The 21,640-nt window shown below is 47.5% G+C and overlaps 1 protein-coding gene across 2 annotated transcripts; it reads right to left on the reverse strand.

The window, feature by feature from the left end:
- Positions 1-16,804: 16,804 nt before the first annotated feature.
- On the reverse strand, positions 16,805-21,640 carry MLF2 (myeloid leukemia factor 2). Of its 2 annotated transcripts, XM_061124810.1 has the most exons (9): positions 21,420-21,640; positions 20,755-20,832; positions 20,368-20,494; positions 20,079-20,114; positions 19,419-19,472; positions 18,953-19,081; positions 18,644-18,803; positions 17,704-17,925; positions 16,805-17,312 (listed from the first exon to the last, which is right to left on the reverse strand). In XM_061124810.1, the coding sequence occupies exons 2-8, from the start codon at positions 20,802-20,804 to the stop codon at positions 17,738-17,740; spliced, it is 744 nt and encodes a 247-aa protein (XP_060980793.1). In that variant the 5' UTR covers positions 20,805-20,832; positions 21,420-21,640; the 3' UTR covers positions 16,805-17,312; positions 17,704-17,737. The 2 variants fall into 2 exon arrangements, with proteins under 2 accessions (XP_060980793.1, XP_060980794.1); XM_061124811.1 differs by lacking the exon at positions 20,079-20,114.

The following is a 21,640-nucleotide window of genomic DNA, read 5'->3' on the forward strand; positions in this document are numbered from 1 at the left end:
CCAGCCTTGCATGGGGTGTCTTCTGTCTTTGGTATTTGTGGACGCAAAGAAGGCTCTTTCCCTGCCCACTCTAAAGCGAAGTGCGAGAAAAACAAGAGAACCAGGTACTATGCCGAAGCCAGCTGGGTCCCTGTCTGAAGACCTAGGCACCCAGTTGGACCTTGGACAGATTGCTCAGTATGTCGGCATTCATTCAGGAGCCGAGGGCGCTTGCTGAGCACCAGCGTGTGCTCGGCTGGAGATGCAGAATGATGGTCACTGTCCCTGCTCTCAGGGAACTCCGAGTTCAGCCTCTTTATGTCCTCCTCATAGAATTGTAGGGGAAGAGTTGATAGTAAACTTCGATTTTTGCATCAAAACCACACAGGAGGGCTTCCCTGGTGGCTCAGTGGTAGAGAATCCGCCTGCCAATGTGGGAGACACAGGTTCGATCCCTGATCCGGCAGATCCCACAGGCGGCAGAGCAGCTAAGTCCTTCCCCCACAGCTACCGACTCCATGCTCTAGAGCCCGGGAGCTGCAACTACTGAGCCCACGTGCCAGAACTACTGGAGCCTGTGCGCCCTAGAGCCCATGCTCCACAACAAGAGAAGCCACCGCAATGAGAAGCCCACACGGCACAATTAGAGTAACCCCCGAAAAGCCTGAGCAACAGTGAAGACCCAGCACAGCCAAAAATTACATAAATGAAAACAAATCACACAGGACTCTCAGGTGTCAGTAAGAAGCTGTAGTTGGACTCCTGTCCCCTGTCCAGGGCAGAGCATTCGAGAGGTTGCTGGGAGGTTTGGTCCCCTTGGCCCAGTGCACTGCTGTGCACACCCTAAACTTGGGGTGCTCTAGTGTAAGGGACAGTTGGTCTCCCACCTGCACGAGAAGCAATTGCCTCCTGAGGGTCCCAGTGTTGACCGAGCCACTCTCCCTAGCTTGTGCTGTCCTCTAGGGGGAGACCATCGTTTACTGGTCTTAAAGTATCAGTTGAAATAGAATTGGAAGTAGGGGTGGATCCCGAGTGTTTGGTTAAAAGTGGGCTGGGTGAGTCCGTTGTCTTGAGGGGCAGTGGAGACTTACTGAGACGAGTCCAGGGAGCCCTGTCGTCACAGCTGACACTCTTGGCCTCTCATTTTAGCTTTGGTTAGACAAGCCTGTTGTTCAGTCTCTAAGTTGGCTCTGTGACCCCATGGCCTGCAGCACACCAGGCTCTCTTGTCCTTCACTATCTCCCAGAGTTTGCTCAAACTCATGTCCATTGAGTCAGTGTTGCCATCCAACCACTTCATCCTCTGTCGCCCCCTTCTCCCTTCCTCAGTCTTTCTCAGTATCAGGGTCTTTTCCATTGAGTTGGCTCTTCGCATCAGATGATTGCCAACTATTGGAGACTGTTGAGACTTTTGCATCTTGATTCTAAGTCTTTACCTCTGAAATAAATCCCTCTGCTCTCCCACACCATCCACTTCTGTAGAAGTTGTGAACTCCTGGTGCTTCAAGCCTGTGTCTCCTCCCTCTGCCCATACCCCACTTTTTTCTTGAGCTTTAATATCTCGTTTTCCTGTAAGCTGCCTCCAGCTATGACTCCATAACTGCCCTGATCCCTGCAGTTCCAACTGTCAGTGAATGGCTTCAGGGTCTGGTGCGGGTGGTCTTGGACTGCCAGGTCCTATACCCAGAGGGAGAAGGGGCCATTCACAGCCTCAAGGACATGCAAATGCAGTTTGTCTTTGACTTACAAAGTCAGAGCACTTGCCTCCCAAGTCTTAGAGGTGGGGGAGTGGATTATTTGTGAACTGTTTTGACCGTGGAATTTGGTTCAGGATTTATGGATTCCCAGGTGGTGCTAGTGGTAAAGAACCTGCCTGCCAATGCAGGAGATACAAGAGATGCAGGTTCAATCCCTGGGTTTGGAAGACCACCTGGAGGTGGAAATGACAACCCACTCCAGTATTCTTGCCTGGAGAATCCCACGGACAGAGGAACCTGGTGGGATACAGTCCATAGGATCACAGAGTCAGACAGGACGGAAGTGACTTAGCACATTAGGGATTTCATGTATAACAAAGCCTAGGGTTCCAGGAAAATTTTCCCAACCAAAAATTCTTATCACTTGTACATTCTTACACGCTGATCCCAACTCTATGGCAACCGTAACTAGAGGAACTTAGGGCTGGGCCACTGTGATAGGAGGGGAAAGAGAACTTGCCTTCATGTGAATTCAGAGTTCACACACATGAAACAGGTAACTCTTAGAAGCTTAAGCCAAACTCTCTGGACATAAAAAGTGCATTTATACAAACATGAAAGTGTGTAAAAGGGGGTGCACCTTTATACACAAAAAGCAAAGACAGGGACTTCCCTGCTGGCCCAGTGGTTAAGTCTCTGAGCTCCCAATGCAGGGGGCCCAGGTTCGATCCCTGGTCAGGGAACTAGATCCCACATGCTGCAACTAAGACCTGGTGCAGCCAAATAAATGAATAAATATTAAAAAAAAAAAAAAAGCAAAGACAGTGTCTCCAGTCAGTATTTAATGTGCATGTGTGCATGTGTGCTCAGTCGTGTCCAACTCTTTCTGACCCCATGGGCTATAGCCCACCAGGCTCCTCTGTCCATGGGCTTCTCCAGGCAAGAATACTGGAGTGGGTTGCCATTTCCTTCTCCAGGGGATCTTCCCAACCCAGGTCTCCCAGATCCCTCTTCTCAAACCCATGTCTCTTGTATCTCCTGCATTGGCAGGCAAATTCTTTACCACTGGCACCACCTGGGAAGCCCGTGTTTGATGAGATCCTGTTAAAGAGAAGTGATAAATTCTCTGCTTAAGTGCATCTTCCAGCATCGGTGGAGAGACAGTAGTTGAGAGGGGCAAGTCTAGGCAGTGAGTGAGTTCTCTGTTGCTGTGTAACAAATTACCCTGAAACCTAGTGGCTTGAAACAACACACGGTTATTATCTCGGTTTCTACGGCCCGGAAATCTGCACAACTCAGCACTACAGTTTTCTGCTGAGTTTTCAGGGTCACTTCCAAGGCTACCACAGGGTGTGAGTGAGGGTGTCTCAGCTCAGGGTTTCGGTGTGTGGGACTTACTTCCAGGCATAGCCAGTGATTGTCAGCAGGATTCCCTACCTCTGGGTGGTCAGGCAGAGGTCCTCACTCCTTGGCTGACTGTAGGTCAGAGGCTGCCCTCTTCGTCAGAGCGAGAGCCAGAGACCACTTCAGCAAGGTGAAAGCCCAGTCTTCTGTAACCTAATTGGGGAGGAAACATCCCGTCATTCACCAGTCACCAAGTCCAGCCTAGTGATCATTAGAAGGCAAGGATCTTTGGAAGGTGTGTCGGAGGTGTCATACCACAAGCAGTGTTTTTTTGGTCCACCAGCGTCAGAATCATCAGGGGAGCTTTTGAAAATGCATGTTGCTAAACCCCACTCGCACCACGGTTCCTACTGAATTCGGATCTCTGCAGTTGGACTGGAAATGGGACTTCACTGCTCATTGACTCAGCTCGGAGCTGTGATGGCCCATTTATGTAAGCAGACTTGCCCAGATTAATGCCACCTTGGATCAGCCGAAAAGGCTTCAACCGTAGGGCCTTGGAGGACGGATGAGGAGGCCAGGGGCACCATCTGGGAGAGAAAAATGAGCAAATGTGAAACTCTCGAGAACAGAACTTGTCTGTCCTCTGAGGTTCTTAACTATACGATTACATAATTAAGTGTGTGGTAAGTACTAAGAAGTATAGGGTAACACGAAAGCCCTTACCAGAGAATCATCTGGGGTCAGGGAAGCCTCTGAGGAGGATGTGACCTTTAAATTGAAACTAGATACCCAAGTAGCAGTTAACCTGATAAAGAAATGGGAGGATGAACATTCTGAGTGGGAGGAATCGGAAGAAGGCCTAGAGCTGGAAAGTTTTCTTCCTGTGACCTGCTTTGGCTCCCTAAAGTGAAATGTGCTGTTTGGGGAGTGGGACAGGGAATACAGTCCTATGCTTCTACTAACTGTTCATGTATCTAATCAATTGATAAATATATCTTGACTGAAAAATCTGAAATAATACAAATCATAGTGCATATATTATACTTCTCAGTGTTGGGATTTGGGGTGACTTTCATCTTTTTTGCCCATCTCTATTTTCCAATCTTTCTATGATAATTGCTAATGAAAAATAGTATTTTTTATTAAGTACTATTAGTAATATTTATGAATCACTTACTGTGATCAAGCACTCTTAGTGCTTTATGGATATAAACTCATTTAATACAACAACCTTCTGAGGTTAATATCACTACCATCTGCTTCTAAAGATGATGGACGTGGTACAGAGAAGTCGTCTTAACCTGCCTAGGGTCACACAGATTATGATGGAGTAGGCTCACCCCACCCTGTCTCTCTGACAGTCCTGGACAGAACACACAGCAACAGTTACCTGAGATCTGTGGTGAACAGTAAACACAGCAGGGACGTCGCTGGTGGTCCAGCGGTTGGGACCCATGCTCTTTCACTGCTGAGGGCCTGGGGTTTGATCCTTGGGAACTAGGATCCTGCAAGCCACACAGTGCAACCAGAAAAACCCAAAAAGCAAACAAGCAAACAAAAAGTAAATGGTAGTTGGGAGAAAGACACCAGAATTCAAAGTTCCACTAAAACAGTGGTGAGTTTTCCTTTCCCCCCACCCCTCCAGTATCGCCCGGAATGAACTCAAAGGCAGCCCAAACCTAGAAGTGCACATCTGGTGTGAGCTGAAAGGCTTCCCTTGGAGCCCTCTGCTGCAGATCTAAGAAGGGGGCTCTGACAGGGGGGGGAAGTCCCCTCTTTCTTTCCCCTCTCCCCTCCAGCCCCATGGGACACCAGGGTGGTGGTAGCTACGGCAGCACAGTGACAGCAACGGTGGCCAGGCAGACACTGGAAACTCTGGGAAGGAGAACCCTTCTCTGTGACCACTGGAGCTCTGGTCACAAAAATGTGGAGCAAATCTGCCCTTCTTTTTCCTTTCTCTCTTCTCTTATTGCTTGACTCAGACACATAGTGAGAAATGTCCAGCAGAGGGACTTTCCTGGTGGTCCAGTGGCTAGGACCCCCAGCATAGAAGGGGCCAAGTTTGATCCCTGGACAGGGAACTAGATCCAATATGCTGCAACTGAAGATCCAAGTGCCACAACTAAGACCTGGCTCAGCCAAATAAATGTTAAAAAAAAAAAAAAAATGTCCAGCAGAGCAGAGAAACTAAAGCTCTGACTTTTGGGCCAGAGGATTGGAAAGAGAAGCTCCAGAGAACCAGAAAGTACCAGGAGATCACAGAAAGATAAATCAAGATAGCAGCCTAGATGCTCTGTGCAAACTCCTGGGCTCACCTCTGAGCTGTGCAAGCATGAATCTGACCCTGAACAGCTTACCTGAAGCCTTCTCAGCTGAGCTATAAGGCAGGCCACTGTCCAGGTCTGACCGGCCACTGGGTGGCACACACGTAGGACTGATCCAGATAGCACTGCGAACTGAAAATTAAATTGACGTTGGAACCACAGTGCAAAAAAGGCAGGTTGCTGCCTGATTCTAACCTAGTTGATCACTTGCTGAAACAAGATATAATCTTTAGTATTTTTTTCATAAGACCCAGAGTCTCCAAACTTATTCAGACTTTCAGGGTATGATCTGAAATTACTCAGTATATAAAGAGCTCTCCAGGAAAAGACAGAGATGACAGAGGTTTTGGAAGGCAAAGACTCCAAAGCAGTTAGTGTAACTATACTGGAAGAAGAAAGGGAGAATGCTCTTGAAACAAATGAAAATATATTAATAGAAAGTTTCAGCAAAGAAGTAAAAGGTACAAAGAAGAAGTAAATGGAGATTTTTAGAACTAAAAAAATAGGAATAACCAAAATAAAATCTTTGCTGGGTAGGTTTTAATAGCAGAATGAAGATGACAGACAAAAGCGTGAGTTTGAAGGTAGATCAATATAAATTATGCAATCTTGGGAATTCACTAGTGGTCCAGTGGTTAGGACTTGAGCTTTCACTGCCAGGGCCTGGGTTCAGGCCCTGATCAGGGAACAAAGATCCCACAAGCCGAGCGGCACAGCCAGAAAAAAATTATGAAATCTAAACAATGGATAAAAAAGATAAAAAGCAAAAACAAACAAAAAAAAAACGACCAGAGCCTCAGGGCCTGTCGAACAATATTAAAGGTCTGACATTTGTGTCAACACATTCTCAGAAGGTGAGGTGAAAAATACAGAACAGAAAAATGATTAGAATGGAAAATAATTTAAAAAATATTATGTGTATATGTATAACTGAATCACCTTGCTGTGCACCTGAAACACTGTAAGTCAATTATAGTTCAGTAAAATATATACATTAAAAAAAAAATCATAGCTAAAAATGTCCCAAATTTGGCAAAAGATGAACATGAGTTCAGTTCAGTTCAGTTGCTCAGTCGTGTCTGACTCTTTGCGGCCCCTTGGACTGCAGCACGCCAGGTCTCCCTATTCATCACCAACTCACGGAGTTTACTCAAATTCATGTCCATTGATGTCATCCAACCATCTCATCCTCTGTCGTCCCCTTCTTCTCCTGCCCTCAATCTTTCCCAGCATCAGGGTCTTTTCAAATGAGTCAGATTTTTGCATCAGGTGGCCAAAGTATTGGAGTTTCAGCTTCAGCATCAGTCCTTCCAATGAATATTCAGGACTGATTTCCTTTAGGATGGACTGGTTAGATCTCCTTGCTGTCCAAGGGACTCTCAAGAGTCTTCTCCAACACCACAGTTCAAAAGCATCATTTCTTCAACACTCAGCTTTCTTTATAGTCCAACTCTCACATCCATATATGACTATTGGAAAAATCATAGTTTTGACTAGAGGCCCTTGGTTGGCAAAGTAATGTCTCTGCTTTTTAATATGCTGTTGAGGTTGGTCATAACTTTTCTTCCAAGAAGTGTCTTTTAATTTCATGGCTGCAGTCACCATCTGCAGTTGTTTTGGAGCCCCCCAAAATAAAGTCTGTCACTGTTTCCACTGTTACCCCATCTACTTGCCATGAAGTGATGGAAACAGATGCCATGATCTTAGTTTTCTGAATGTTGAGCTTTAAGCCAACTTTTTCACTCTCCTCTTTCACTTTCATCAAGAGGCTCTTTAGTTCTTCTTCACTTTCTGCCATAAGGGTGGTGTCATCTGCATATCTGAGGTTATTGATATTTCTCCCGACAATCTTGATTCTGGCTTGTGCTCCATCCAGCCCAGCATTTCTCATGATGTACTCTGCATATAAGTTAAATAAGCAGGGTGACAATATACAGCCTTGATGTACTCCTTTTCCTATTTGGAACCAGTCTGTTGTTCCATGTCCAATTCTAACTATTGCTTCCTGACCTGCATATAGGTTTCTCAAGAGGCAGGTCAGGTGGTCTGGCATTCCCATCTCTTGAAGAATGTGCCACAGTTTTCTGTGACCCACACAGTCAAAGGCTTTGATGTAGTCAATAAAGCAGAAGTAGATATTTTTCTGGAACTCTCTTGATTTTCGATCCTCCAAGGGAGGTTGGCAATTTGATCTCTGGTTCTTCTGCCTTTTCTAAATCCAGCTTAAACATCTGGAAGTTCACGGTTCATGCACTATTGAAGCCTGGCTTAGAGAATTTTGAGCATTACTTTACTAGTGTGTGAGATGAGTGCAATTGTGTGGTAGTTTGAGCATTCTTTGGCATTGCCTTTCTTTGGTATTGGAATGAAAACTGACCTTTTCCAGTCCTGTGGCCACTACTGAGTTTTCCAAATTTGCTGGCATATTGAGTGCAGCACTTTCATAACATCATCTTTTAAGTTTTGAAATAGCTCAACTGGAATTCCATCACCTCCACTAGCTTTGTTTGTAGTGATGCTTCCTAAGGCCCACTTGACTTTGCATTCCAGGATGTCTGGCTCTAGGTGAATGTTTCCACCATCGTGATTATCTGGGTCATAAAGATCTTTTTTGTACAGTTCTTCAGTCTATTCTTGCCACCTCTTCTTAATATCTTCTGCTTCTGTTAGGTCCATACTATTTCTGTCCTTTATTGTGCCCATCTTTGCATGAAATGTTCCCTTAGTATCTCTAATTTTCTTGAAGAGATCTCTAGTCTTTCCCATTCTGTTGTTTTCCTCTATATCTTTGCATTGATCACTGAGGAAGGCTTTCTTATCTCTTCTTGTTGTTCTTTGGAACTCTGCATTCAAATGGGTTTATCTTTCCTTTTCTCCTTTGCCTTTAGCTTCTCTTCTTTTCACAGATATTTGTAAGGCCTCCTATTTCTTTTTCTTGGGGATGGTCTTGATCCCTATCTCCTGTACAGTGTCACAAACCTCTGTCCATAGTTCTTCAGGCACTCTATCAGATCTAATCCCTTGAATCTATTTGTCACTTCCACTGTAAAGGATTTGATTTAGGTCATACCTGAATGGTCTAGTGGTTTTCCCTACTTTCTTCAAAGATAAGCATACAGACTGAAGAAACTTGGTGAGAGCAAACAGGATACACTCAAAGAAATCCATGACCAGACACATCATAATCAAATTGCTGAAAATTAAAGACAGAAAAACATTCTAAGGCCATTCAGAGAAAGACAATGCATTTCATATACAAAAACATATATCAAAAACAATGACTCAGATTACAGGAGATTTCTCATTAGTGATTACAGAAGCCAGAATAAAGTGGAACAATGCTTAAAGTGCTGAAAGAACACTGTCAACTCAGAATTTTGTATCCAGTGAAAATATCACTCAGGAATGAATGTGGAATAAAGACATTCTTGGGTGGAGGAGAAGTATGAGAATCTGGTATCATCAGATCTACTGTAAAAGAAATGCTAAAGGGTGGTCTTGAGACTGAAGAGAAATAACAGAAGAGACTTGAGATGTCAAGAATAAAGGAAGGGGTGCTTCCCTGGTGATCCAGTGGTTAAGAATTTATGCGTCCATTGCCTGGGGTCAGTCCCTGTTCGGGGAACTAGGTCCCATATGCCGCAACTAAGGCCCAGTGCAGCTAACTAAATGAACAAATATTAAATAAAAAAGTAAAAGGATGGGAAAAGAAGTACCATGCAATACTAATCAAAAGAAAGATGAAGTGGCTGTAGTAATATCAGACAAATTAACTTTAGAGCAAAGAAAATTACCAGGGATGAAGAACACTGAAGAACAATGATAAAAAGTTGTTTTCCAAGAAGACATAATTCTAAATGTCTCTGTTTCTAACTACAGAGCTTCAAAATACATGAAGCAGAAACTGATACATATCAAGGAGAAAATGGACAAGTCTATAGTTACAGCAAAAAAAAAAAAAAAAGTCAAAATTGCTCTCTCAGTAATCAATGGAAAAGTAAACAGAAAATCAGTGAATATATAGCTGTATATGGCAACCCACTCCAGTACTCTTACCTGGGAAATCCCATGGATGGAGGAGCCTGGTAGGCTACAGTCCATGGGGTTGCAAATAGTTGGACATAAACTTCACTTCATAGAACTGAATGATGCCATCTAACACCAGAAACTAATTAAAATTTCTAGAACAGTCCCACAGACAGTAGAATACACTTTTTTTTTCCTCCAAGTGCACGCAGAATGTTTACCAAGATAGACTATATCCTGGGTCATAAAATTAACTTTAACAAATTTAAAAGGTCATACAAAGTATATTTTCTTAGCATAATATAATTAAAACTAGAAATCAGTAACAGAAAGACAAAAAGGAAGTTGCCAAACACTCAGAAATTAAACAACACACTTCTAAACCCAGAGTCCAAAGGGGTAGTCTCAAAAGAAATTAGGAAATATTGTGAACTTAACAAAAAGGAAGATATAAAATATTAAAAACATATGTAATCACTAAAGCAGTGATTACAGGAAAAATTAGAGTCTCAAATGCTTGCGTTAGAAAGGTCTAAAGTCAACAATCTGTACTTCTCTCCCTTGAGGAGGTCCATAAAGATGAGCAAAGGCAAGTAGGAGGAAAACCCAAGAGCAGAACATAATGAATATGAAAACCAAAAAAAAAAAAAAAATCAGTGAAACAAACATTGATTCTTTGAAATGATCAATAAAATTAATAAACCTCTAGCTATACTGAACAAAAGGAGAAGGCAACGGCACCCCACTCCAGTACTCTTGCCTGGAAAATCCCATGGACGGAGGAGCCTGGTAGGCTGCAGTCCATGGGGTCTCGAAGAGTCGAACAGGACTGAGCAACTTCACTTTCACTTTTCACTTTCATGCATTGGAGAAGGAAATGGCAACCCACTCCAGTGTTCTTGCCTGGAGAATCCCAGGGACGGGGGAGCCTGGTGGGCTGCCGTCTATGGGGTCGCACAGAGTCGGACACGACTGAAGCGACTTAGCAGCAGCAGCAGCATACTGAACAAAAATGTAAAAAAAGAGAAAGTACAGATAACCAATATCAGGAATAAAAGGAGATATCACTGCAAACCCCACAAAGATTAAAGGTTAGTAAGGGAATGCTACAAATAATTCTACACACAAATCCAGTAGCTTTGATGAACCAGACCAACTCTGAAAGTCACAAGTTACCAAAACGCCACCAAGAAGAGAGATGTAAATACAAATGTACAACCAGAAAACTTTCAGAAAATAGCAGAAGAAAATCTTAGTCACATACCAAGAGTTTGGCAAAGTGTTCCTGGATATGATACCAAAATCTTGATTCTTAAAAGAAAAAAAAAAGTGAGAACTTGGACTTCATCGAAATTTAGAATTTTGCTTTGAGAAAGACAACACCAAAAAGAGGAAAAAACAGACTACAGAATGGGAGAAAGTACTTGTAAATCCCTATCTAACAAACCACTTCTAGCCAGAATACTTAAGGAAAGCTTGAAACTCAACAGTAAGAAAATAACCCAATTTTGAAAAAACAGCTGAAAGCCTTAGACGCTTCATCAAAGAGGGTATAATGATGACAAACAAGCACATGAAAGGATGTTCAACACCATTAATCACCAGGGAAATACAAATTAAAACCATGGTGAGATGTTTATAAACGTTTCACTGTGCATAAAAGAATACCCACACACCTAATAGAATGGGTAAAATAAAATAAAAACTGACAATACCAACTACTGGCAAGGATACAAAGCAACTGGAACTCTTCTTACATGGCTGGTGGGATTGCAAAATGGTCCAGCCACTCTGGGAAACAGTTTGGCATTTTCTCACAAAGTTAAATATGCACTTCCATATGACCTAGAAATCCCATGCCATTTCTCTCCTAAAGAAACTAAAACATGTTCACACATGTGTACATGATTTTTTATGGCAGTTCTATTCATAATTGCCAAAAACTGGAAACAACTGGAATGTTCTTTGACAGATGAATGGATGAACAAACTATAAACACACAGTGAAACAGTACTTGGCAGTAGGAAGGAGTGAACTATTAATACACACAACAACATGAGTGCGTCTAAAAGGCTTTATGCTGAGTATAAGAGTCATTCTCTAAAGGTTGCATAGCATAGCAACACCTTTATTGCTGGTTTGGTTCTGGAGTGAGTCAGATGAATTTTTTGGTTTCCCAGTGCACAGAAAAATTATGTTTTCGCCGTACTATAGTCTATTATATGTGCACTGGCATTATGTCTAAAAATTAATTTTAAAATGCTTTATTTTAAAATGCTTCATACCTTAATTTAGAAACGCTTCATCCTTAATTTAAAATGCTTCATCGCTAAAAAATCCTAACCATCATCAGGGCCTCCAGCAAGTCATAATCTTTTTGCAACAGTAACATCAAAGATCACTGATCGGGGTCTTCCCAGGCAGTCCAGTGGTTAAAGCTTCGCCTCCCAGTGCAGAGAATGCGAGTTTCATCCCCGGTCGGGGAACTAAGATCCCACATGACTCTTGGCCAAAAAACCAAACATAAAAAACAGTATTGTAACAAGTTCAGTAAAGACTTAAAAAAGCTCACTGGCCACAGATCTGTGAATTTTGCAAATATAATGATAATGAGAAAGTTTGAATGTTGCCAGAATTACCTTCTCCAGTGGTTCAGCAGTAAAGAATCCACCTGCAGGGACTTCCCTTACAGTCCAGTGGCTAAGACTCCATGCTCCCAGTACAGGGGGCCTGGGTTCAATCCCTGATCAGGGAACAAAGATCCCACATGCCTCAACTAAGCCCCAGCACAGCTAAAAAAAAAAAAAGAATCCACCTGCAATGCAGGAACCAGAGGGGACATGTGTTCCATCCCTGGGTCGGGAAGATACCTTGGAGGAGAGCATGGCAATCCACTCCAGTATTCTTGCCTAGAGAATCCCATGGACAGAGATACCTGGCAGGCTACAGTCCATAGGATAGCAAAGAGTTGGGCACAATGAAGTGACTTAGCATGGCATAGAGACATGTAGTGAGCAAAATCTGTTGGAAAAAATGGTACCAGTGGCCTTGCTCAGTGCTGGGCTTCCACAAATATTTCAATTTGTTAAAAAAAAGAAACACAAAAAAACAGAATCTGTGAAGTAAATAAAGCAAAGCACAATAAAACAACATAAGCCTGTGTATCATTTCATTATATGACATTCTGGAAACGGCACATTTGTACCAATGATGAACACATCAGTGGTTGCCAAGGATTAGGACTGGGGGGAGGGGTGGCCACAAAGGAGTAGCAGAAGAGAGTTTGGGGATGATAGAACTTTTTTTAGAAATATCTATGTATGTATTTATTTGATATGCCAGGTCTTAGTTGCAGCCTGCAGGATCTTTGAACTCTTAGTTGCAGCCTGTGGGATCTATTTCTCTGACCAGGGATCGAACCCAGGTCCCCTGCACTGGAAGCTTAGAGTCTTAACCACTGGACCACCAGGGAAGTCCTGTGAGGGAATTATTTTGATCCTGATAGTGGTGGTGTTTCCACAAGTCTGTACATGTTCAAACTCATAGAACCCATGCACAGAAATTTTATTGTATGTTAAAAAATATTGAAAAAAAACCCACAAATAAACCAGACATACTGAGCCACTGGCATCCATCATTTTAAACACTATGCTTTGACTTGGGTAAATGTTATAAATTTGAAATAAACAAACAAAAAAAAAAAAATCAAGGAATGTTCTATTTAAAGGACCCCCGTGGGGAATCATGCCTCACAGCATGTTAGTATAGTTTGTGTCTGTCTGGACTTTGAGTCCCGGCTCTTGAGTTCTGCGAGGTAGCTGTATGGGGTTCAACAAGTCACCTGTTACTTAAGCAGTGAGGCAGGAGCACGGGTTTGGAGGGCATCTGTAATTGTTGCTAGGCTGCACTGGAATCCTCTTCAACCTTGAGATTCTGCTTTAGTGGGTCTGGGGTGGTGGTTCTGATCAGCTGCCACTTTGGGGAACATCCAGAGAAAGTGATCTCAAAGGTCTCTTTCAACTCTACAACTGTTACTTATATTATATACTGGGTTTGCTTGGAATTAAGGTCTATCTGTGCCACCTTCCCTGTGAATTGGGAATTGCCCCCACTCGGAATCTAGGCTATCTAAGTTCAGCGGTGGTTTTCTTAGACTCTAGCTTTGTTTTCTTTTTTCTTTCTTTTTTAAAGATACAACTTTTAAAATAATTTTATAGGGCTTCCCAGATGGCGCTAGTGTAAAGAAACTGCCTGCCAATGCAGGAGACAAAAGAGATGCAGGTTCGATCCCTGGGTTGGGAAGATGCCCTGGAAGAGGGCGTGGCAACCCACTCCAGTATTCTTGCCTGGAGAATCCCATGGATGGAGGAGCCTGGCAGGCTACAGTCTATGGGGTTGCAAAGAGTGAGACACAACTGAAGTGACTTAGCACACATTTATTTATTTTTGGCTGTGTTGGGTCTTAGTTTCTGTGAGGGCCTTTTTTCTCTAAATGGGGTGATCAGGGGCTACTCTCCAGTTGCAGTGTGCAGGCTTCTCATCCCAGTGGCTTCTCTTGTTGTGGAACACGGGCTCTAGGACGCTTGGGCTTCAGTAGTTGCCGTTTCCGGGCTCTAGAGTGCGGGCTCAGTAGGTGTGGTGCGCGGGGTTAGTTGATCTGAAGCACGTGGGATCTTCCAGGACTAGGGATCGAACGTGTGTCCTGCATTGCCAGGTGGATTCTCTACCACTGAGCCACCAGGGAAGTCCTAGCTCTGTTTTCTTTCATCAAACCATTTCCCACATCAGTGTCACCTTGACCTTTCCCCCGGTATTTCTGCTCCTTCTTTTAGAGACCCAACCCCACTCCATGGCCCTTTCTCACACCCGTTTCTCTTCCATCCCCCAGCTTCCTGTGTCCAGATGTCCTAGCCTCAGACTTTCAGACACTTGGTTGGTCTCCATCTAGAGAAAACTGACATCTCGGGGATAATTGTTCAGACCCTGCACACTATCCAGGTGGCAGGTAACAGAGCAGATGAGGAGAATGGGCTGGATGCTGGGAGAAACCAGTGATTTAGTGGTGTCTGACTCTTTGCGACCCCCTGGACTGTAGCCCGCCAGGCTCCTCTGTCCATGGGATTCTCCAGGCAAGAATACTGGAGTGAGTTGCCATTTCCTTCTCCAAGGGATCTTCCTGACCCAGAGATTGAGCCTGGGTCTCCTGCACTGCAGACAGATTTTGTACTGTCTGAGCCACCAGATGGTGGACCAAAGGTGCAGGACAGGGGCAGGGTGACAGGGGCAAAATCAGGCATCTGTCTCATGCACTGAGTCAAACATGTCCTCTGTACTCATGCATCCCACTCTCATAATTCTGAGCTATGAATCCGTGTCCCCACTGCCAACAGGGCCTGGAAAAAGGCCCATTTTACAAAGCAGGACACCGATTCTAAGAGGTGAAGACTCTTCCCCCGGGCTTGCTCCTGCCGGTCTGTACTCCTAATTTCACCCCTGTCTCTAATTCATAGTCTCCCACCAAATCTCAGACTCTCCCACCCTGTCATTTTCTTGGGTGGGGGAAATCGTCCAAGTGAGTCTGGCCATGTCCTCTGGACACCTGGCAGGTCGAGGCTGGGTCATGGCGACTGATGCATTTCAAAGAGCTGACCCGGAAATGAAACATCAGCATTCCTCCTGCATGCTGTCCTGCTCCCTGACCCTCACCCGCCATGGCAGACAGGACAGGAAGGTGCCAGGGGGCTGGTTTTAGGGCATTTCATTCAATTTTGCTAGTGCTTAGTTTCCCACCATGTATCTTAGCTGAAGAATACCATCACAGGCCTTGCAAATATGAGCTGGGTTTGCAGGGTGGTCATCACCCAGGAGTTGGGAGCATGGGTGAAAATTGATTTATTCATGCGTCTGAAGCCAGGACCCAAACAGCAATGCTTGTGAAAGCCTGGATGACTCACCTGGATTGAAACCAGGGCAACCCTTGGCCTGCTCCAGCCCCCACTCAGAACTGCGCCCAGGAGCGTGGGCCCTGGAGCTGGAATCCAGGTTGAGAGGTTGGGCTTGAGCTGCAGCCTGAGACGTTGGAGTGAGAAGGGACACCCACAGCTGCGGTCCAGGGAAGGGAGGTCTTGCCCAAGGCCACATGGCTGGGCTGGTGGTAGAGCTGAGCCAAGGAGCCTGGGGGTGCCTCCAGGCTCCCATGGGAGCCTCCTCCCATGCTCTTTCACCTGCTGCCTCTGGAGATTGATGACAATTCTTCCACTCCCAGAGGAAGAAAGTGGTGACCTGGACAGGGCACAGGTTACACTGGAAGTTGAGGACTGGGGATGCTTTGAGCTCCAACAATTCAGCATCCCAGGTGGAGATGAATTCTCTCCTGTTTGACTTCTGGGATTTCTGGATTCTTTTCATCACTGGTTGGTTCCTTTGACCCTGGAAGTGCATCGAAAGTGGCTGGGTGACTAAGACTTAGTACCCGATCTGGACAGGACATCAGTACTTGGTTGCTGACGAGCTCACCTTCATCTGCCCATTGTGTGTCTGGATAAATCCACTTGAATCTGTTTGCCCGTCAAGGACATGGGAAAATCTCCTTCCCAGAGAGGACCCAGTGCTGTTTTTGCCTTTGATTTATCAACTGACAAGGGCAGGAGATGTTTATAAAGCAGAAACCACCCTCAGACTCTCATAGGCACTCTCCATCACTGGTGAGTTTCTGGGAGGGACAGGGTGACCCATTTGCTGAGCCAGGTCAAGCAGGAGCGAATGTCTTGAGAAATTAGAGCTCCTCAAGCTGTTCCCGAGCTGCTCAGGTTCCAGACTAGTTTTCTTCCCTGGGCTCAAATTCTCAACAACTGGGGCTGGAGGTTTTGAAGAACGCTGCTGCCTCGAGTTCCTCCCGTTTGAAGACCATAGTGGGGTCCTTCCTGCTCTGTACCCCAAGTGTTCCTGCCTACAGTCTAGGCAAGAAATGCCCAAGCAACAAGGGGCAGAAAACTTGTCGGACACCTACATGCATGCCCTGCCACCCCCTCAAAAGCGAGGAAGCCTGTAGGACAGTCGCCGTCAGTCTCACCCCCAACCCAGCCTGGCCACATGCACTGCTGCTTTTCATGAGGCACTGACAGCCCCACTGCGGGACCATTGCAGTGTTGGGCTTGAATGAGTTAAGAAGGCCACGCATGGAGATAGAGGGAGGTAAGGCGACTAGAGAAGGAAATGGCAACCCACTCCAGTGTTCTTGCCTGGAAAACAGTTCATGGGGTCGCAAAGAGTTGGACACAACTCAGCGACTAAACACAAGGTGACTAGGAGACAGGAGGGTTGAAACTGAACATGGAAGAGATCAACAAAGCCAGACACAACACCATAAATCAACAATACTTTGATAAAATACATTAAAAGAAAAAAAAAGTAAAGCCAGACGCCTACTTGGTCTTTTTTCCATTCTCCTTTATTTCATAAACACCTAGTTACAAGTTGCACAAATCAAAAAATAAAGGCAGAGAGGGTGTGGGGAAGACCTTTGTGATGTGAAGCGGGTAGGAAGGGAAAAAGGGCTGGGGACAGGTCCTTTCCCTCCACACACAGCCCTGGATGAGGGCTGGCCCCTACAGTAGGGGATATGAGGAGGAGGTGGGCAGAGAGCCAGGGTCACTGGGGCCCCCAAACCCAGAGCTCACCCTCAAAGCCCCTTCAATGCATGGCAGGAGCAGAACGAGGAAAGGAAGGAGATTGAGAGACGGAGTAGCAAAGTGAAAAATCAAGTCATTGTGGTAAAGAGGTTAAAGAAGGAAAGGAAAAAGGGCAGTGAAAGGTTCTCCCTGAGACCCCCAGGGAGGGGCTGGGGCCAGCTTGCCTGTTAATTTAATATTAAATTGGGAGTGGGAGTTGAAGGGGAAAAGTTATCTCAGGGGATGACATCTCAGCCTCTCAGCTTGTACCTGGGGTGGGAAACAGAAACACACAAATTAAAAGGAAGACAAGATACAAAAACCAGGAGTTCTGCCTTTCTGTACCAATTAGAACTTCTACTTGGGGGCTTCCCTGGTGGCCCAGTGGCTAGGACTCTGTGCTCCCAATGCAGGGGACCTGGGTTTGATCCCTGGTCAGGGAATTAGATCCCACATGCTACAACTAAAACTTGGTAACAGCCAAAATTAAAAAAAAAATTTTTTTAATAAATACAAAAAAATAAAAATAAAAAACCAACCTCTTCTCTCAACCAGGGTGGTGGTTGCTGGGTACCTAGGCTGCTTCTGCTGCAAGGCTGAGTGATGCTCACATACTACACGCCTCACCCCGTCCTGTCCCTGCCCGCCTGGTGGTACTTACAAGAGATACAAGAGAGGCCGAGGGCTCAGGGCCCTCACCAGTCGTAGCGGCGGGACTGTCGGGATGGGGAGTCCTCGGGTCCCTGTATAGCCAGGCGGGGAGGCCCCTCAGCCCTTCGTCCTCCACCCCCGGAAGCCTCATGCCTCCGAAATTCCAGAGGGCGCTGCTGCCGGAATCGGGAGGTCTCCCTCCGCCACTCGTCATCAAACGCCGCGGCCTCACCTGAAGAGGACAGAGGAGACCACACGGGGCACCTGAGTACCACCCCACTTCCCAGGCAGACCCGCGCCCGATGCAGGCTTGAGCCACAGGCTCTGAGACCAACACCCAGGGAGAAGGCTGAAAGGCCTTGGGGCAGGGAGGGGGTGGGGAGGGGACAGGCAAAGTTGGATTCACCATGGTTTCCCAAGGCCATGAGTAGGAAATCAGGAATGGATACTTAGTTAAGGAGCATAGTTCCATACACACCGTCAGTATTTAATAAATGTTGACTAATTTGAAAGAAATAAAGATGAGAAAGGAAGGCACTGACGGAATAGGGTAGATTACTATCAATATCTGACTTAGGTGACAGAGTTTGCCCTCCCAGGTGAGGCCATCTCCTGCACTGACTTAGCCCTAAGCTGACAAAGAGGCTCCAAGTAAGTGAAGAACATGGAGCTCATCCATAATGTTGCCCAAGAAACAGGTACAGAGCTAGGGAGCATGCGTGAGGGCTCAGTCGTGACTGACTCTTTGCAGCCCCATGGACTGTAGCCCACCAGGCTCCTCTGTCCCCGGGATATCCCAGGCAAGAATACTGGAGTGGGTTGCCATTTCCTTCTCCAGGGGATCTTCTCGACCTAGGGATCGAAGCAGGGAGAAAAAGCTGCCATTTCTCAGCTCAGAGACGGGGGCTGGTGGCAGGAAGCCGGCAGGCTGGAGCTGGAAGGGGGCTTACTCTCATCCAGGTTGATGTAGTCCTGCCGCTCCTCCTGGTCCCCCGTGCGGTGGTTTCGGGAGCGCTGGAGGATGTGAGCCCGGTCCCGGATGTGATGCCCGATGGACATCTGCTCCAGCCCGCTGTCGGAGTCGCGCACGGTCCGCCGAGTCTCCCGGATCTGGGAGACGTGGAGCGCCACATGCTCACTGGATCCTTCCAAACCTGGCTATGCCAGCCCGGAAACACCACCCGGCACCCCCTCTTGAAAAGAGCCAGCCAGGCCACCCGACCGTGCCTCCCTGGGATAGGAGGAGCCCTCCAACTCACCCCGCCTGGGGCCGAGCGCATCTCTGACGTCTCTTGGTAGACCTTGGGGGCCCCGTCGCCGGTGTTGGAGTAGGAGATGACGGTGGAGGAGGAGAAGGTCTGGCAATTGCCTCCGGCTGTCATGTGCTCCTGGGGAGGGAAGGGAACGGCAAGGCTGAGTGAGCAGGGGCTGGCTTCTGGAGCAGGGATCCCTCCCTGCAGCCCCGGAGCAAACGTGAGGACTCACCATCACCGCCCCCCTCACCCACCCAATCCCTCTGAGTCCAACAATAAGCCAGGTGGACCTGGAGAGACCAAGCTTTAACTGCCAATTTAATGAGATGCCGGCCGCTTTCCACTCAGGACCCCTGTGCTCTCTGGGTCTGGCCATCTTATCCAGCTTACACACCTCCGTGAACACGGCCTTCCCCACTCCCACCTCCCACCACCAGGGACTCGCCAGGGGAGGCGGACACAAGACCCTTACCATGTTGCCGATCATGTCGTTCATCATCCCAAACATGTCCATGAAGCCGCCTGACTGGAGCAGAAAGGAAACCGAGTCAAGTTGCTGAATTCAGGCTCCCACAGGTCACCTGGCTACACCGTCCCCCTCTCCCCTTCCTTCACATCTGGCAGCGGCTCTTCCTCATTCTTCATGAGCAGGAGCAGGACAGGTGTGCCTCTCTCCATGCTTCTCTTCCCACCCACCCCGCCCTCCTCCTCAGGCTCTGTGGCTACTAGGATCCCACCTTTTTCCTACCTGCCTGACCTATTTCCTCCTACTTTTAGGAAGCGAGTCTGTGTTACTGAAGTTTAACCTATAAAGAGGTTGGTTCTGAAGCTGTAGAAAAATCTACACATCATCTCTAGTTGGCCCTCCAACAGCACCTCCCTCCTCAAAAGAAGACATCTTGCCAGGCAATTATATCTCCCTAATGGGCATGACTCCTAGAAGCCCAGGAGTCAGTAAGTTAGCGTCATCAGCTCACAGGACTCAGCACACAGCAAGCCCGGAGATCTGTGAGCACATGAAGACTCTAGGGTTACCAATTAGCCTATATTTCAGAAAGGCAAATTTGGAACTAATATCTAAGGGTTACAGAGCATGTTTGAGATGGACGGATGCAGGGAGATGAAGACTTACCATTCCCAGCATTCCAAAAGGGGAGACAGCCCCAGCCTACGGGAACATGCCAGGAATAGAAATTAGAGGCCACATGCGACCTCACCCTCCCAAACCAAGCCCATGGCCTCCCTTGCTTTTTTCCATCCTCCTCTCAAAGGAGCATCACAAAGCCTGTCTTCCACACCCCTTTCCCCACTCCTAGAAGGCATGCCACTTGCTAAGTCAGCCAGCATGCAAGAAAAATAAAGCACTGCATTAACCACCCTCCACCTTTCCTTGAATCTCAGGTCTGTGGCAGCACCATTACCTGCATCCTGCGGCTGGCAGGCCGGGTCCCTGGCAGATTGCCATCTGTGATGCTGAGGAAGGGGCTATATCCAAAACCTCCTGACAACATCCGGTTCATGTGCTGACGGTGAATGGCAAAGGGGTCCCTGTGCAGGGAGAGTACAGAGCAGATGGAAGAAGGGGCAGCAGTCAGCACCTCCCTGCCCCCCCCCCCCCCCCCCCCCCCGGGCAAAGAAAAGAGCAATAGGGAACCAGCAGCACAGACTCCAAGTCTAAGCTGGAGCTTAGAGTGGCCACCCAGGTGTGATCCAAGCCGGCAACCGGAGCCCAGGTGTCTGTCTCAACTACTCAGGGACTAAAGTGGACCGATGTGTGCTCTGGAGCAAGAGGGGGAGGGGATACTCACATCAGGAACATGGGGTCCTCGGGCTCCACGTCCCTCATGAAGCGGAACATCCTGATTTCAGCTCCAGGGAGCTCCACACTGTGAATATGTGGAGGCTTAAAGGTTGGAAGCGGCCAGGCTTTTTGCACACCCGCTCAGGGCAGGGACTCTCAGAGCGTGGTCCCTTCCAAACACTGTAACTGGCCCCCAAACTCCAGGGAGACCCTTCTCCAGGTGTTCAACATCAGCCTCTAGGGAGAGCAGAGCTCTTCAACCCTCTCTCCGAAGGAGGACCGTGGAAAATTTTCCCGAGCCTGTTTTCTGCCTCCCCCACTCAGAGCCATCCTCTTGCCAAAGCCACAGCCAAAGCACACTCCCCTAACCCCCGACGCCACCTTTCCGGATGCGAATCTCAAGTGCCGCCCCCCACCCCCGCCCCATAAATGACCCCAACCACTCCGCTCCTTTCTCACACCCCGGCCGCCGCCAGACCTCCCCCGGGTGGGCCTCATCGTCCCCGCCGCGCCTGGCGGCGCCCCCTCACCCCTCACCCTGCTTTCCTGCCGGGTGAGCAGGAGAGGCAGGCTTGACTCGCTCCCCTCCCCGCATCCCAGGCTCCCGGGGACCCCGCAGCCCGGCTGGCCGCTCCCGCCCCGAACTGGCTGCCCGCTCCGCTCGAGCCTCACCGGTCCCCGGTCCGGGCTCAGCGGCCCATCCGGCCGGTCTCGCCTCTCGGTGCGCGGCAGGATCGGGGCTAGCGGCCCGGGACGCGGGACTGGTCCGGGCGTGAGCTCCTCGGCCTCCCGCACCGCCTCCTCTTACAGCTGCCACCTCCGTGCACCCCCCGCGCCGTCGGCCCACGGAGCCCGAACCCCAGCCAGGCCCGGACGGAAGTGACGTCACGACG

The sequence above is a fragment of the Dama dama genome, chromosome 22 (genome assembly GCF_033118175.1).
Source record: "Dama dama isolate Ldn47 chromosome 22, ASM3311817v1, whole genome shotgun sequence".
NCBI lineage: Eukaryota > Metazoa > Chordata > Mammalia > Artiodactyla > Cervidae > Dama > Dama dama.